Here is an 18,223-nt window from a genome sequence, read left to right as displayed (position 1 = left end):
ACCTCCCTTCCTCTTGCCAACAATTCAACTCTATCTCATTCTTGCTAATGCATGCTTCATTTAACTTATTTATTCACTGACTCAGTCACTCACAAAATCTCTCTCAGACTGCTCGTATTATACTTGTATTTTTTTTTTCGCGATAATAATCTCACCTGGTTGTCTTTTTTATTTTCACTATTATCTTAATATTTATTCCTTTTTTTTCGTGGAGATTGCACATGACTAGAGAGTAACTAAACAAAAAAAAATACTTGAAAATTTCTATTATTTTGGTGGACTAGAGAATATACGTAACATTGGCAAAAGAGAAACAAAAAAAAGAAGGTAATAACCGCTTCTGCGCGGAAATAGTTCTGGCATGAATTCAAGGGTGGGCGGGCAAGCGCAGGCTCACTTGAAGTATCGTGCGGGCGCGCGCGCCTCTGTTTATTTGTAAGAGAGATCCGCGAGTTAAACCAGCCAAGATATTCAAGTTGATGCCATGGGAACAACAAAGCCATAAGTGGAAGCGAGAAAACAAGCTTAAAAAATAAAGATAAAATATAATGAAAATAATAATAATAAATAAACGAACAAAAAACTATGAATAAAAAAGGAAAAAAAAAACAGCAATAAGTAATACCGTACATTCGCGAAAGTTGAAAAAAATAAAAGAGGGAAAGATTATAGTAAAAAAGAAGGGTAAGTAAATGGTGGAGAAGGGATGAGCCATGTTGGAGTCTTCTTGGTTGTTGCAAATAAAAAAAAAAAAAAAATGTAAAAAAAGAAGAGATAGACGATGGGATCGTGAGAGGGAAGAAGAAAAGAGTAGAGTCGGTGGTCCGAGGTCAGTGGGGTGTATGACCTTACCTGGGGGCCCCTTCCTTCCGTGCGGGACTGGGCCCTGGGGCATCCATGCAGGCCGCTGCCGCCGCCGTCGCCGCATGGCAGACAGGATGCGCCCGAGATTAGCTCGGTGCGATACTGTTGTCCTCTCCGATTGCAAACGCGACCGACTCTATACTCATTTTGTTGACTTTGTTTGTGCGTCAATTTCAATGTCATCAAAAATATCATTTCCACCTGTTTTTTTTTATTTTTATTTTTACCTCTTTCATTACACAATCGTTTTTTTTTTTTTGTCATACATGCGAATGTCCTTGTCTTCAAGACAATAACAAACTAAATTCCACGTGGGTATAACGTGCGAACAAAAGAATAAATATATATGAAAAAAAAAATATGCTATTGCCGCCAACGCACGCGAACGCATTACGTGCAAGACAAGTTGGTGGATTAAAATATACTGGTGAAATAAAAAAATAAATAAAAATTATATTTATAAAAAAAAAAAACAAAGGAAGCGGCAATAGGGTATACACACTAGCAACAAAGGATCTCTGCGGGACCAAAGAAAATAACCCTAATTTTATCCTCTTAAAAAAAAGGAAGACAGAGTGAGAGATAGTCATTATCAAACGATTTGATCCCAAGCGGACGTGCCACACTTTTTTTTTTTTTTTTCATACAAAATATATACCACCACTTGTATATATAAAATCATTTTGTTTTTTTCCATCTATTTTATTTATAATTTTTATCGTCTAAATTTCGATGAAATATTTAAAAAATCTTTTTGTTTTTTAAAAATAAAAATTTAATTTTTAAGAATTTTATACTTTTCTTTTGAAAGTATATAAAAATCTGTTGAAATTATTTGAAAAAAAAAAAAATGACAATTTATTAGAGTACAGTTATTTTATGTTTAATGACTATTGAATGGAAATAAGGTGGCACATTTATTCGATTAATCAACGTCCTGGTTAACCACAAGATTTGATATCTCATGGCAATTGTGTGGTTGCAACAATGACACGGGTATAGAGAGAATCATGAGGGTGGAAATGAGAAAGGGGTGTATTGTATTGTATCATTCCAAGTATAAGGGACAACTGAAATTGGTCGAATATCGAACACCCTATCAGCCTGCACGTACAATTACTCTTGCAAACTATATACATATACGTAAAGTGATTGTGTTTATCGTGTGATTTTCAAAACTTGTCGTTAAGATATATACAATGCCAAGAGAGCATCACCGTATCGAGATTACTCATGATTTTAAATGAGAGACCAAGTTGGTTGGCTCGTTGAAGATCGTGACTTTAATCAATTAGTGGGGTTTCTCAACTCCGGGAAATCGACGATTGGTAATTCTGTGAGTTCTCAACCCCGTTTGTTGATTGTAACATCTGATATTCATTGCCAACTTGGTGTGGGCTCTCTTCCATATCCTCACTATTTCCGTGAACATTATACACCAAGATAATTACAGAATCTTATCCCCAACAACTAATTTCATACTGACTTGAATTGTTCTTTATTTTATAAACAAAAATTTTTATCATTTATCAAATGAATATTTTTAAAATAATTAATAATTAAATGTATTATTAAATATTTAAATTTTGCAATATAAAAAATCATAAATAGAATTTTTTTTTTTATTTTTAAATTATTATAAAAAATATTCACTGAAAAAATAGTCATTAAAAAGCGATCAATTTTTATTTTTTTTTTGGTTCTCATTTGTTTGTTTTTTTATTTCTATACACAAGCTAATATTTTGTATACATGTATGTTTTTTTTTTTTTTTTATTAAAATATACAAAATAAAGTTATTAACATGCGGGGGTCATTCGTGAGGTTAAAAGAGCGCGACATTAGCACGAGTGTTTTACGTAATGCATATTCAAAGGTGCAAGGTCCCGTTAACAAGCACACTGTTGTTTGATGGTTCCCTTTATTTTATTCCCATTATTTTTTTTCCTTATATGAATTTTTTCTTTTACAACCAATCTGTATAAACAAATGCATTACAATTTAAGAGTTGATAGAATCATAGAGAAATAAATAAAAGATAACATTAGCTATTTGCAAATAACAAAAAAGCAGTTGGCAAAAACCAATCAACATATAACCAGATTTCAAAAAGACAAGAAAGAAGAAACGAGGACAAAGTGATATGGCTACTCTGACACTCTCTTGAAATAAGAATGTGAAAGTTCCGACTGTAAACACAGTAACGTTGATTTTTGTTATTTTTTTTTTCCACATAATACTGTAAATAGATAAAAAAAAATGTTGTAAAAAACAAAAACAATCATCAAGTATATGTAAAGATATGATTAACATCAAAAAACAATGAAAATCACAGATAAGAAAAATGAAAATTCAATAATTTCTAGACTCCATGTATGATAGTTTCCAAAGGAAAAAAATTAACCAAAGATTTATTTATTTGATAGTGCTTTAAAGACATTATACAAATAAAATAAAATAATATACATAATGAGAATCAAAATAAAGAACAACGAAAACACCTGATTTCACGGTTGGGTCAATCTTCTTGGCAAATAAGTATTCAACAAAACAGCATGCACCGTCTGTTGTACAGACATGCCGGAGATCCGGAATGTCGCTCCAGAAAAACAGCACAATCATTTATACATATATATTTTATTAACCAATACCAACACAAGACAATTATTCGATAAATACAAAATTTATATATATACACAAGTGTCTTGAGTGAGTCTGATGTGAACAGCTTGATGGCAAAACAGCACTAGTCATATTAAACAACCATTCAAACTGGTTCGCGGACTGAAAAAATTGCTAGATTAATCGCGAGAAGAGTAAAATAGCTGTAGAAAAAAAATAATCAAAGGAAGAGAGGCAGGTGCTGGACGATGTATCTCTACAAAACTTGGATAGTATAACGGCTGTTGCTGCTATATCCATGGCACCACATAATTACTACCCCAAAGTCTGATGAGCTAATAGACTTTATGATAATACAAGTATACAACAAAAGAAATTGATACCAAGGACAATATCTTTCAGCACTTTGACAATGTTTATCAAATATTTTGGTCAATGCAATAATAAAAATAAAAAATTAAATAAAATAAAAAATAAATAATGAGAAGACATTAATAAGCAGTCACGTGAAAGTATATAGTCATGTGAATAGAATCTCCTTTGCCAACCTCAATGTATATCCTAGTCGAGTCACTGGCGTCTTGCTGCAAATAACACAAGATTATTTTTTATTTTCTTTATTTTTATTACAGATATAGGATAGAGATCTTGTAGCTAGATGTAGCTTGATGTAGCATATAAGAGAGAAAAAGAGAGTCAAGATATATATACACATGCGGAGTACCTTCAGCTTCTATCCTCACATTTTGCCACGGTTTGCCTTCAAGTTCCTTAGGGGGGGCCCATTTGTGATTCTCTTTTTCTTTACCACTCGTTTCTTTACTCCTCGCAACACCCTCATGTGTGTATATATATGTGTGTTGTGTATATATGCATTAGCCTTAGCCTCGAGCAGACACCGTGGGAATCTTAGGCGGACCAACATCGGGGCCCTCTTCTGGACGCGTGTAACCTTGTAACCTCCTCCGACCTCCTCACCGATTCCGATCATCCCATCTTTTTTTTTTTTTCTTCTTTTTCCATTTCACCAACACATTTACACATGAATATTTTGCTATAAACCCCATCACACATACTTTTTTTCATTGTTGTTGGTGTTTTTTTTTTTTTTGCTTCATCTTTGTATCAGGTCTCATCTCTCTGTTCACTTTATCCTCCTACCCTGTGTGTGTGCTATCATTCAACATTCATATGCTTTTTATTTTTTGAATTTTTATATATACTATCTTCACTCGCCACTTTGCTAAATATCTCCAACGGCTGAAAGAGGTGGGAATATACATTTTGCAACGTTAAATTTACAAGTATGGGAATATGATGACGTATGTATATGATGATGATGATAATGATGATGATGAACAATGTCTAAAGTAGTTGTAGTACAGTAGAATCAAAAATAAAATGCCTCAAGGGTTATATGTATCGCCCACTGTTGTTGGTATTATATATAAAAAAAAAAAAATAACCATATAGCTATGTTGTAAACATACAAACAGTGGTAGGCATCATGCCGACGACTTGTAGCCTTATATTCTTTCCGGCTGAATTATCATAATGACTTGAAACGGAAGCACTGCCCGAGGCTGATCGACGCAGTTCTCGGCACTTGTGTGTATCTACCTATATACACACATTAAACTAACTTGAATAAATTAAGAGAGAGAGAAAATTATTGGGAAATTGAGGGATGAGTTGGAGACGATGTTGATGATGAGCCATCATTGATGATGATGTGGTCTTGGTAATGTTTGATCAATAAACTATGTATCTCCGATTCTCCGTTTGCCAATTCAGACTGATGGACTCTAAAACGTTTCATTTGTTTGCATACACCATTGAACAAACATACCTTGACCAATCCAGGTATCTATTATGTATATTCAACTTATTCAATCAAGAGCAGCTGAGAGCATTGACAATAATCTCATATTTTTGTTCCTTTTATTATTAAATAAATATTAGACAATTCAATTCATATTTTTAAATTAAATTTTATTTTTTTCTTTCAAAAGAATTTCACTGAGTGCTAGTGCACTCTCACTGGTGCTAAAAATTGACAATTTATTTTTATAATACTTTTTAATAACTTGAAAATTTTATGTCGAGATAAGATAATGTCGCGCGCATCTTTCATGTTTTATTATTAGCATCAACACACATAAAGCTTTGATCAAACCATAAAAATATATACATAAATTTATACAACAAATGCTTTATTCAAAATTATATACAAAATGCATCAAATATTTATGATAATAATAAACATCAATATATAATTTTAAAATTGAACAAACAATTCAAGAAGCTGACTAAATGTTTAGCATATACGATTTAATGCATATAAAAAATTCTTGGTCCAGCATTGGGCAATAAAACTCCAACGAATTTTTATGTCTTGGATTGGACGTCAAAACTGGTTTGTACAAATGGCAATGCTGGTAGACATTTGAGATATGAGATTTAATTCAAAAAGATGATATATAAAAATGAAAGGAAAAAAAATGAAAAGCATATTTTTATAAATAAAAGAAAAATAAAAAAACTTGTGTAAATATGAGCCTAATATTTTCACACACACACACACAAGTCCATATGATATCATGATAATAATCATCATCATCATCATCATCACCGTTGAATGACACAGACTCATGATATCGATAAACTGATCTTGATCTTGAACATGGATAATCTCTTGGTCTTCGCGCTCACGCTTCATCTTTCTCCTTTCTCTTCCTTGATATTTTATTTCCTATTATTATTATTTTGTATATATATATTTCTTTTTTTTTAATTTTATTATTTCTTTTCATCTTGGTTTATCCCACAACAGGTCCTATACTCGTGCTTACACGGCCACACGCGTCGCTTGCGGCTCTTTGCGATGAGGTGACTCAGCTTCGACGATTACAATACGACGCAAAGATTCTCTTTTTATATTTTCTCATTGCTTCCTTGATGCTCATCTTTAATAAAAAAAATATCTTTGCTTTCATATGTATACGTTTTTTTTCTTCGTTACATCAGATACATGTGTACTTTTAAATATCAACATTTATTAATGTCAAATACTCTGCAAGGTCATCAAAAAAATCTATATATTCAGTAAACACACATTTGTCATACCTCAGCCATTATTCTCAGTTTGAAAAAAATAAATAATACTTGAAGAAAAATTACAGGATTAATTTGGTAGAATAAATATTAAGCTGAAATTTACAGATCATGAAGTCGAGATATATTTACTAGTGGCATTTCCATACGAAGGTTCAACATGACCCAGATAATTTCATGCTTACTTGATAATATTAAGAGATGGTTTCAATAAAATGATCATTCAAAATGCTCATTATTTGTAATTATAAATGAAAAATCCAGTAAAAAATGATTATTGGCAACCCAATGAACTCCTGAACATGTGGGTCATTGGAAAAGACAAAGAAATTGTCAGTTGTTAATCAAATTAATTGTAATCTTCTTGATTTTTTTTATATATAAATAAACTTGGCTGGTATATAAGTACAAAAGAAATATCACATGGCGCCTCTTCTTTGATCCTATCAACAGCGATCAATCAAAATACAAAAAATATAAAAATATAAATCACCATCAATTACTTTGGCAAATCGTGGCTTGACCATTACAAGACACATGAACCAACTATATTACAAACTGGTTAAACAACGTTTTATAATATATATTTTGACTTAAAAGCTCCATACTTCAATGCGTCAAATTATATTAATGAATTTTCATCTTAATAAAAGCAGCATCTGTTGGCTGAATATATCAAATGAACATTACAAATAATGTAAACTCAACGGGTGAGCAAACCAATACGTATAACCACTATATTTATTTTTTTTCTTCATCAACTATTCATCATTTTTTAACATCTATTTTCTATTTTATTTTCTGATACTTTCCTTCCATATATATATATATTTAATTTATTTTCAAAAAATATATTTACCCATTCAAGATTCTAAATCATAGCTGTCTCGTTGAGTACATATATACATGAAGAATAATGCAATGCACATTTGAATTTAACCCAAAGAATTTTTAAAACTTGAATGAAAGAAAAAAATTATTTATATATAATTTATATAGTTAGTGTGTTTGAGTGTTTATTATTGCATTGAGTTTTATAAGCCATAAAACTTGACTATGAAAATTGTGGATAAAAACAATTTAAATTTATTTTAAATTGAATATATATGCAGTACTAAAAATGGATTATTTGAATATTAAAAAATAAAATAATAAAAATAAGTAAATTAAATAAGGTAGTCATAGAAAAAGTCCATATAGGAATCATCATTGTATCAGAAAAAATATAAGGACGTTGTTGATGCAAATACATATTCTATGTGGCTAAGTCAGATTGTTGTTTCTCGTGTTGAAGTATCATCATTGCAAAACTTTGCTAACGGTATAATCTGCATACCACTGTACCAATGTGGTACCAGGCATCAAACTAACCAACGATATAATCCCCCTCAACTTAAATAATATAAAAATTTCTCAGTACACATCACACCACCTACACAATAATAATATATAATGATCATTATTATTATCATCATCATCATCTAGGCATCGTGTACACATTAAATTATCTACGGAAAATATTTATCAAAATGTAAATAGTTTCTAAAATTTTTCTGCATTAAGTTAAACTATTTTTAGGTTTTAATTTACAGAGAGAGAAATTTTATAAATTTATTGTGATGATAAATAAAAAAATTCAAAGGAATCATCAAGCATCACCTGCCAATGTCATTTTTTTTTTATTTAAAAACTAAAGATTTATCAACATTCATGATCCAGGCACGTACTGAACACATATCTGCGTTTCTAATTTTGATTTGACGGGTTGTGGTGTTGTAAGTATAGGTGAATAAATATTTTATCTGTATGTATATATTAAAGTGAAAGATATATAAAAATAAAAAATGAAAAAAAAAAAAGGTATGGAAGGATTGTAACACGTACTTATATCCCTATCCACAAGGTAGAATCAAGTTGATGCCTCTTCTCTCGCGCTTGCACTTCTACCCGTCCATCAGTACATTCGTTAACTGCAAAATGTATCTACGGTGGAATCCCATGATGAGCCTAAAAATAATATAAAAAAAAAGTATATATATATATTCTCTGGCTTTCAGCTCACAGCAGGACGTCCCGACGGTAAAAACAACTAAAGTATATATTCACAAACCTTCATGGTTCTCTTTCATCTTGTCCAGGACGAATAAACGACGTCTTTCTATTATAATAATGTACTCTTCTTGTTTTGCATTTTACTTGGTAAAATTGCCAACAGTTTGTTGAACTTTTTTAATCAAATATACACTCTTTATATCAAAAAGAAAAAACAACATACTGATATACAGAATAGTAATAATGATTAGGGCCACTTTTATATATTGAGTTTAAATTTTTTTTATGTTATTAAAAATAAATAATAATTTTTTTGTTACAGCTGTTCAACGAGGTAGAGTACCACCATCACAACCATCATTACCAGGTTTACCAGGTCAATTTGCATTGACAAATGGTGATGCTGTTGCTTGTGCAAGTTTAAATGGTCATTCATATTTATCATCATACATAAGTTTGTTATTACGAGCCGAGCCATATCCAACGTCAAGATATGGACAGTGTATGCAACCAAATAATATAATGGGTATTGATAATATATGTGAATTAGCAGCAAGATTATTATTCTCAGCTGTTGAATGGGCAAGAAATATACCATTTTTTCCTGATTTACAAGTTACTGATCAAGTTGCATTACTTAGATTAGTATGGAGTGAATTATTTGTATTAAATGCAAGTCAATGTTCAATGCCACTTCATGTTGCACCATTACTTGCTGCAGCTGGTCTTCATGCATCACCAATGGCTGCTGATAGAGTTGTTGCATTTATGGATCATATTAGAATTTTTCAAGAACAAGTTGAAAAATTAAAAGCATTACATGTTGATTCAGCTGAATATAGTTGTCTCAAGGCCATTGTACTTTTTACCACTGGTAAGTTTTTTAATTTCAATTATAAAATTATATAATAAACATGAAAATATTCAACTGGTGTGATTGTCTACTGTCTGTCTGTTTGTTGTATTTTATTCAAACACATCAAACATTATGATGTATGAATGTTGATATATATTTTTGCTTGTAGCAATGTACTAAACACCAGTGATTTAATTCAACCTGTTGTAACACTTAACACCCCCGGCATACAAACATACAATTTAGGAAATGGTTGGATATAGTGGTCTGAGTGGGTGGGAAAAAGGGAGGGTTAGTAAGAGAGAATAATATTGGCAAACTAACTTGGCACGTCGACCGGATTACATAACCACATACGTCGATCAAATTGTATATAGTCATCTCCAAGGGTGAATATATATATTCACAATTTTAAACTTGAATATTACAACACACATAGTCTTGTTCATCTATGTGTAAGGCTATAATACATTGAAGAGAGAATATAGCATTACCCTGGGTTTTGTTATAACTATGGAAATGGACAGAGCCATGGTTAACACACAATGCGATTTGATTCTCCCCAACGTGTTAGATGCCAGTTGTAGACAATACATCTCTCTCACCCTATTATCTATCTATCCATCTGTTCATCTCACTTGCACAACAATTCGATGACAGTTTTATCCTGTATCAACTGTATATCTTCTCTCTATACTTGGAGTATGAGTCTGACTCAAGTCGTCATATCTTTCTTGGACCATCTAAACTCTGTACACTATATATTTATACTATTGTTGTTGTTATACTCATTCTCATATACTCTTTTTTATTGTTGCTGAATTCATTCTGTATCATCACAAATGCCAACATTGTTTTCACGACACTAAATGAGCAACTTCATGACCACAATTTAAACAAACTTATTTATACCTTTATTCACATTTGAAATTATATCAAAATTATTATTTATAAATCATAAATATTAAATTTTATATAGAAAAAATTTTTTTTTTAATTATTTTTAAATTATTATCATTATTTTAAATAATAAAAAAAATTTAATTTTCAATTTTTCATCAGCTCAATGTGCAGTTTTGTATTTAAAGTGAGTTTTTGATGACCTGATCTGATCACATTCAACTTTTATTATTGTATGCAGAGCTTTCTCTCATGTCTTCTCATATAAAAAAAAAAAGAGAATATATAGCTATTACGGTGAATTATGCCCCCTGGACAATAATCCTATATGTTTATCATACACACTCAATTGATTCTATTGATACAGTCCAAAGTCTCACTGTACATTTCATTAAATAAAAAAATATATATACTTAAAGTACATTATTATTATATTAATGTAATATATATATTTTTTTATTCTCTTATTTTTTTAATCGTCATTGATATTGCTTTAATAATATCACATAAATTTGATGTATCAAACTGGCTATGAATACTCGTGACTAAATAATTTTTTCTGGATGATGATCAACAATACTTTAACTAGGCTAATGTGACTCGATGAAAATTGTTGACTTCTTCTTCTTCTTCTTCTTCTTCTTCATCTTCCTTTCATTTTTTTTTTTTATATATATATTTTTTCATCCAGGTGACGTGTCTTTTTCATCCTGTTGAAATAAAATTACCTCTTGGATTTTAATCCATTGTCCTTTAAACATCAAAGCCCACTGGTTTCGTGTACAATAAATAATGTGTTAAGTCATTGAGTTTGTGAACCAACATATCTTTTGTTCTCATTCTCAAAACTTGCACACGTTTTCTCAATTCTCTGTCTAGCATTAAGACACATCGAGTCACATATAAGTGACTCAGTGATTTTAAGTTTTTTTTTTTAATTCTTTTTATTTATTTATTATACTTTTTTTTTTTTTTTTTATTCCCGTTAACTAAGTCACTTGATGTCGATTTATTCAGCTGTTTATATTTTTAATTCAATTGTCTGATTGGTTGACGATTGAGTGTTGTAATTAAATTATTACATCAGTTTTACTGAGAAATTAAATTAACTTGATCGATTGATATGGCTATTGTTTCAAATCATTGCTAAATTATTTATAAATAATTTAACTCATTTTAAATATCAAAAGATTATTGATATTTTAATTTATTTTAAATACCAATGTTTAATTTTGAAATCATCAAAATACATTTCGATGCTATCGATTTTGATATTCAAAAATGTATTTTTTTATTTTTCACTTTGTGGATAAAATATTAGATGTTTGTTATATTTTTTTTTAACATTAACTATTATATATTTAAAAAATATAAATTTTAAAAATTGTGTACATAAAAAAATGCGGTTAATTTTGACGCCAAAGTGAAGCAAAATGAGGGTGGCAGACCGTAACAGAGAGCCATCATCAGTGCGAGGGAATCTTTTGGTTTTGCATGCGGTTATCTACCAACACAAACAAACGAACTCTCAACTCATCTCTCTTGTTAACTGTATCTCTTTTTTTTTTGTTACATTTTTTTTTTATATCCCCCTTAAACCCCTTTTGTAGAATTTGCAACTAGCTAACTCTCTATCTTGCATTGTTAACCGCAGTGCGGGGGGTCGAGCTTTTTAATTTTGTTTTTTTAAATATATTTATCAAACTTGTTTTTGTCATACTATTATTATGATCACTCATTTTAATATAGTTACACAAGAAAATTATAAACATATTTTTCATAAATACAATTTTTTTTTTTTAATTTTGAGACAGTGTATAGTTGACACTGTCAATGGCAAATTTCGTTGTGCTTTAAGGGTGGTATTATTTTTTATTTTATTATTATTTTTTTTATTTTATTTTTACCAACAATTGTGGCAAGGCAAATTTAGAAGGGAAGAAAATGTGTAGTTATTTTGTCAGATTTATTAAGAAGGGAGAAATAAATATATATCTAAGGGTTGTGAAGGGTTAGATTATGGCAAAAATGTGGTCTTGAGAATGCAAATATTCGAGGGACGTTAATTGAAGAAAAAAAAATATAAAAAAATAAAATTTACTCATAAATTTTTAACACTCAACAGATAATGTATATATAATTTTTTATTAATTTATATTTTTGTTATTTAACTATTGTTTTTTATTTAAAAAAAAAAAATAAAAAAAATAAGGGGAATTTATATTTTAACTGTGAATAATAAATAAGCGTATGTTTTGAAATATAACATAAATAAGATAAAAATTTTTTGAAAAAGAAATTATCAATAATTTATGGTCGTATGGATTGTCGCAAGTTTGTGTCTGTTGAAAATCTTATATATGAATTGTATATGCTTGTAAGAAAGATATAATTCACAACGGTTGCAAAGTCGGCAGAAGCATCAAGCACAGGAGGACACGGGGTCACCGATTTCACTCATCGTATATAAGTATATAGTCAAAACGATTTGCGAAGTAGTATAATGTCCCCTCTTTAACATTTCGATTTACTCCTCTACTTATTCTCCATGCTCGCGTGTGCGTGACATATTCGTTTTATTTGACTTTCCCTGTTTGTCAGACAGACAACTTGGATATATATTATCAAGAATTTTATTTTTTTTTTTTCTCTTTTTTTTTTACACTGACAACAATCACCACCAATATCATTATAAATTACAATATTTATTAAACTTTTATTCAACCAAAAAAAAAAAAAAAAACAAATATTACATTGGAAATTTTTTTTCTGTTGAAATAATTTTTTTTTATATTTTAAAATTGATTTTCTTGATAGAAAAATCTATTGGCTTGTTTAAATAAATTTTTCTTTCATAAAAAACAATTATTTTCTTTGTGAATTTAATTTTTATAATTAACTTGAGTTACCCAAATTACCCGGGTAAAGTCGGACTTAGGGTCAGAGTCGGAGTCGGACTTAAGGTCGGAGTTAGAGCTAGTGCAAGTAGATATTGTTAAATTTCAAAATTTGAGTTTTTAATTATTTAATTGTGTAATTAGTCATTTAAAGAACTAATTTACACATATTTAGGTCAAACTTGGAATCCATATTTCAAACAAAACGTAGAGTCGGACTTATAGGGTCAGAGTCAGAGTCAGAGTCGGAGTTGGACTTAAGGTCGGATTTAGAGCTGGTGCAAGTAGATATTGTCGAATTTTCAAATTTAAATACTTACTTATTTAATTGTGTAATTATCAATTCAAAGAATTAATTTACACATACTTCGGTCAAACTTAGAATCCCTATTTCAAAAAAAAACGTAAAGTCGGACTTAGGTCGGAGTCGGAGTCAGTGCAAGTAAATATTTCTGAATTTTAAAACTTAAGTATTTATTTTGTTAAATATGTTATTATATGAGATGCAAAGGGTTTATTCTGAAATTATTTGTATATAGAAAAATTATTTCAACAACTTTATAAAAATTATTGAATTGCATACGCGCACTAAAAAACAAGTTTTTTCCTTTTTTTTGCGAGGGTGTAAAACTGGCTATTATACAAACAATTGTCACTGTGGAATTGTAAAATATAAAAAAAAAAAAAATTAAACAACGCGCAGATGTGGGTGGAATTGCCGAGATTGAACTATCGACATACGAGATTGGCCGAAATAAATACCAGCAGTATTGTATATTTAAAAATACCATTGCAAATGGTGAGATCTTAACAGTTGTCGTCGATATCTTCACCCACAATCTTATTCTTCAATTCTTTATCAATACTACGACAGAGAAAAAGAAGAAAAAAAAAAAAAAAAGGCGGCAGAGAGGGAGGGGTCAACCAGAGGTCGTCTATTGTTGTCATTGCATATATCTGTAGATATATATTTTTTTTTCTTTTCATTTCTACATGACACTTTTCGTTATTTCTTTTTTTTTTTTTATTTTATCTTTTTCCGTTGGTATATCCTATACATACTGTAACGACTATCATAGTACTATCAGAATTCAACATGGCCCCTACTGTTTTGTTCATCTCGTGGAGAATATGTTTTCGTGACTTGTTAAAAAATAAAAAAAATATTAAATAAAAAGCTCTGAATATTCAACAACAAGTATGCAACATTCCTATATGTGATCAAACGCTTAAATTTATTTTATTCATATTGTAATCTCAATATTTTTATCATTTTATTTTTCATAAATTTTTGTTTTTATTTTTAAAGATGCTAACAAAGCGTTAATTAATTAAATTAACATGAGGATTGTGCTATAGTAAAGAAAAAAAATATCATATGAACTTAAAGTGTAAAAATAAAATTGCAAGGCTTTTTTAATATTAACATATTTGTTTTTTTAATCGTGTCGACTAATAGGGTGTTCATTAGTTGTTTAAAAAATTCTGCAAGTTTTAATTTTATTAATTTATATAGTTTTTTTTTTTTTATATTAATTTATTGTGTAATCTTGTTAATTATTATCTTAGTTTTATTTATATCTTTTTGTAAATTATATACTAAAAAATTTGGCACAACGACAACATGAAAATTCTACTGACCCCTTAAAGTGTCAGACCACTGATAAGCCAGAGACATTAATTTCACAGTATTTCTACAAAACCCAACTGTATACGAAAGACTAATACAATTATGTTATAACCCCTTGGCAATTCTATCTTTACTTTTATATATATAAACTACCCCTTTCATCTCTCAACTGACTTTTCGTAGGGTTGTTATACGCACTACTATTATTTCTCTTCTTATTATTTTTTTTTATATATATCATTTTTATTTTCTCTCATCTGCATGACAACTGTAGACACCATTTGACTTATTGAAATTTAAATTATCGAAAACAAAAATAAATAAATAATTAAAAATCCAAGTAAATAAAATTTGTTTTTTTAATTTAAAAAAGTTATTCAATTTTTAGCTGAATAAATTAAAATTAATTAAAATTATTATATATATATTTATGTATACATGTGAAAACTGACGAGTTTTGTGATGCGTATATTATTTGATAAGTTGTGTCAATCTCTCGTTAGTTAATTGTCAGTACAATTTTGCAATGGATGAGACGAAAATTTTGTACAACAAAGCCCATTGTCCATGCTGAATATTGAATTTGAAAAGAGATGTGAATATTAAATAACAGTACAAGACAAGGAAGATGATATAAAAGAGGAAAAGTGATGGACAAAATTGTGGGGTGTGGGGAGGATTGAATACTGGACAATAAAGGGTGTCAGTATCCGCGAATGGACGAATGCCCTTCATGGCTTCATTTCCATACTTTAGCTATGTTTTAGCCAGTAGCTGATAGTTCGCGTTGATGCAAATAACCATCAGCTAACCAGATTATTTGACCCTTGTGGCCATCATCCCCTAAAAATATATATTACAATCCCACAAGCTCCAAACCAGTAAAGTCAAAAAATTTATTTTTTAAATATCTAACACTTTTTTTTTTTTTCATTTTAAAAAAACATTTGGCTGTACTTGTATATTTATATTATGAATAATTTATATGAAAAAAGAAAGTCTTTTTTTAAATGTATTAGCATGTAATTTATTTTAATATATATATTGTTGGGAGTTTTAATTGAGAGGGTTCGAGAAATGAAAATATGGTGAACTGGTTTATATATTTTTTTGAAATGAATATTTTAATATATTTAACAATGAAATGAGTATGGACAATTGTTGGTTGTGGTCAGATTGAAATGAAGGTGGGAGGCTTATAAATTATTTTTAATAATAATAAAAACTTGGCACGCTTATTTATTTATTTTATATCATACTTGAACTAACTCAATTGTATACAGTAGCTTTTATTGTTAAACTCGTTTTATTAATTTCTCTTTATATACTTGTATTGTTATTTTTTTTTTTTTTTTTTATTATCTAAGGCAGTTGTAAAAGTATTTTAGATTTTTTAACAGTCACCTTGAAAAATAATTAATGTTTAAATTAAATTTATTTCAAATGAGTTTTAATTTGACAATTATTTCTATTTTATTTTTGAAAAAAATTAATATTTTAAAAGCTGCTTAATATTTTTATATTTATTTTACATTTTGGAGCTTAAGGAATATTTTTTTTTTTACATTTCAAAGTTTAAATGTCAACTGACGAATATTTGTAAACAACGTTTGAAGAAAAGTCAAGAAAAAAAAAAATTCATAATGCAGTAAGTTTAAGTTGAATAGAAATAATATTAGAAAAAAAAAAAAATAAAATGCTTCATGACATGACAAAAATAAAAAAATATGAAAAAATTGATCGACATTGAATTGGTATAAATTGAATAAAGCAATAAAGGAAGTTGAACGGATTTTATAAAATTTTACCAGATGCATAAAGCGCATTTGAAACCGTCCAGTCACTTGAATAAATATCAATCATAAAGATGGAGATAGATATTTTTTTAAAAATATATTTCGATCAACAGTAAAGGAAATATTATTTTCATATTTTCCAACTTTTGTCGTTTGGTCTATTTTAAAATACAGACAGCTGGACGAATGATGACAATAGCCATAACGTAATCCAATAATGCCCTCAACCGTGTCCGCCCCGTGAAAGATCGCGTAACACATACGTGTGTGTATTTTTTGTCAAAAAAAAAAAAACATATTTATTTTTAAATATATATTTTATACACCCGCATATGTATCTTCTAAATATATTTACAACTAATTTGCTAAAATAAATTTTCAATATTTACTCAGCATCGATATTGCAAATTGATTTTTTTTAATTTCTCTAATTTTTTAATTATAATTATTAAAATTTAAGCTCAAAAATAATTTAATTAACAAATTTATATTTTAAATAACAGATAATTACTGTTTTTTTATTTTTCATTTAAAAATTATAACGTTAAAATGAATTAACAAAAAAATAGTTGCAAAAATCTTTTTTATTTTTTAAACAATCTTTATTTCTTTAATTTAAAAAAAAATCAAATAAACAAAGTAGACAAATAATAAAATATTTTTTATATCTTTAATGATATATAGATATTATTAAAATTAATTTAAATAAAAACCGAGTTTATTACAGTTGTGATATTATGCATTCAAGTTATATAGAGCTGACAACGCAACTGCGTAAAATCGGATAAACGACCACGACAAAAGGCCAAGAGGTTAAACGTGTTTGCCCTTCACTCAAAGTCCCATATTCACGTGACAATAGAGGCCCCAAAGCCTTTTTCCTTCGTCTTATTTTTTTTTTTATTTATTTTCTACTTCTCCACCTCTCTGATGAAATCTCTCTTCTCTTTCCTTCCTCTCAAGTATAAAAAAAAAAAATGAAAACATAAAGAATAGAAAAAGCAAAATAGTTGAGCTCACTTTTGGTTGAAAAATTTTTCTATATAAAATATATAAAAAAGCCAAGCCAACCAACATGAAGAGAGATATAAGGCACCATTCATAAATGGACCACCGGGCCTCAGGACAAGAAGTACCAAATGGGCACGAGCCAAAATTAACAATGAGCCTAATCGCTCGATGAGATGATACGTTGAACCTTCTTGAAGAAATTGTCCAACTTCTGTTTGTGTTGCTTTAACAAATAATGGATCATTTATTTCAAAAGATCCCCGGATGTTTTTCAAATTTTGTATATATATTTTTTCACCAGGGGGTATTTGCAGCTGACAATAAACTCTGTTTATAAAATTTATTTTTTATTTTATAAAATAATTCAAATGATAATAATACACTTGAATTAATAATTTAAATAAAAATTTAAATCATTAAATTTAATTATTTTTATTTATTTATTTTTGTCATTATTTAATCATAAATCATAACAATTTAG

At 28.9% G+C, this 18,223-nt stretch overlaps 1 protein-coding gene across 2 annotated transcripts in view; it reads left to right on the top strand.

The window, feature by feature from the left end:
- The window catches only part of LOC122851290 (steroid receptor seven-up, isoforms B/C), a 40,166-nt gene that overhangs the window by 11,005 nt on the left and 10,938 nt on the right, over positions 1–18,223 (top strand). For both annotated transcript variants that reach the window (XM_044150423.1, XM_044150422.1), the window contains one exon: positions 8,975–9,526. In XM_044150423.1, the coding sequence (XP_044006358.1) occupies positions 8,975–9,526 (552 nt within the window). The remainder of the gene's footprint in view (positions 1–8,974; positions 9,527–18,223) is intronic.

This window comes from Aphidius gifuensis, linkage group LG3 (genome assembly GCF_014905175.1).
Source record: "Aphidius gifuensis isolate YNYX2018 linkage group LG3, ASM1490517v1, whole genome shotgun sequence".
NCBI lineage: Eukaryota > Metazoa > Arthropoda > Insecta > Hymenoptera > Braconidae > Aphidius > Aphidius gifuensis.
This window is presented reverse-complemented; position numbering and strand designations above follow the sequence as displayed.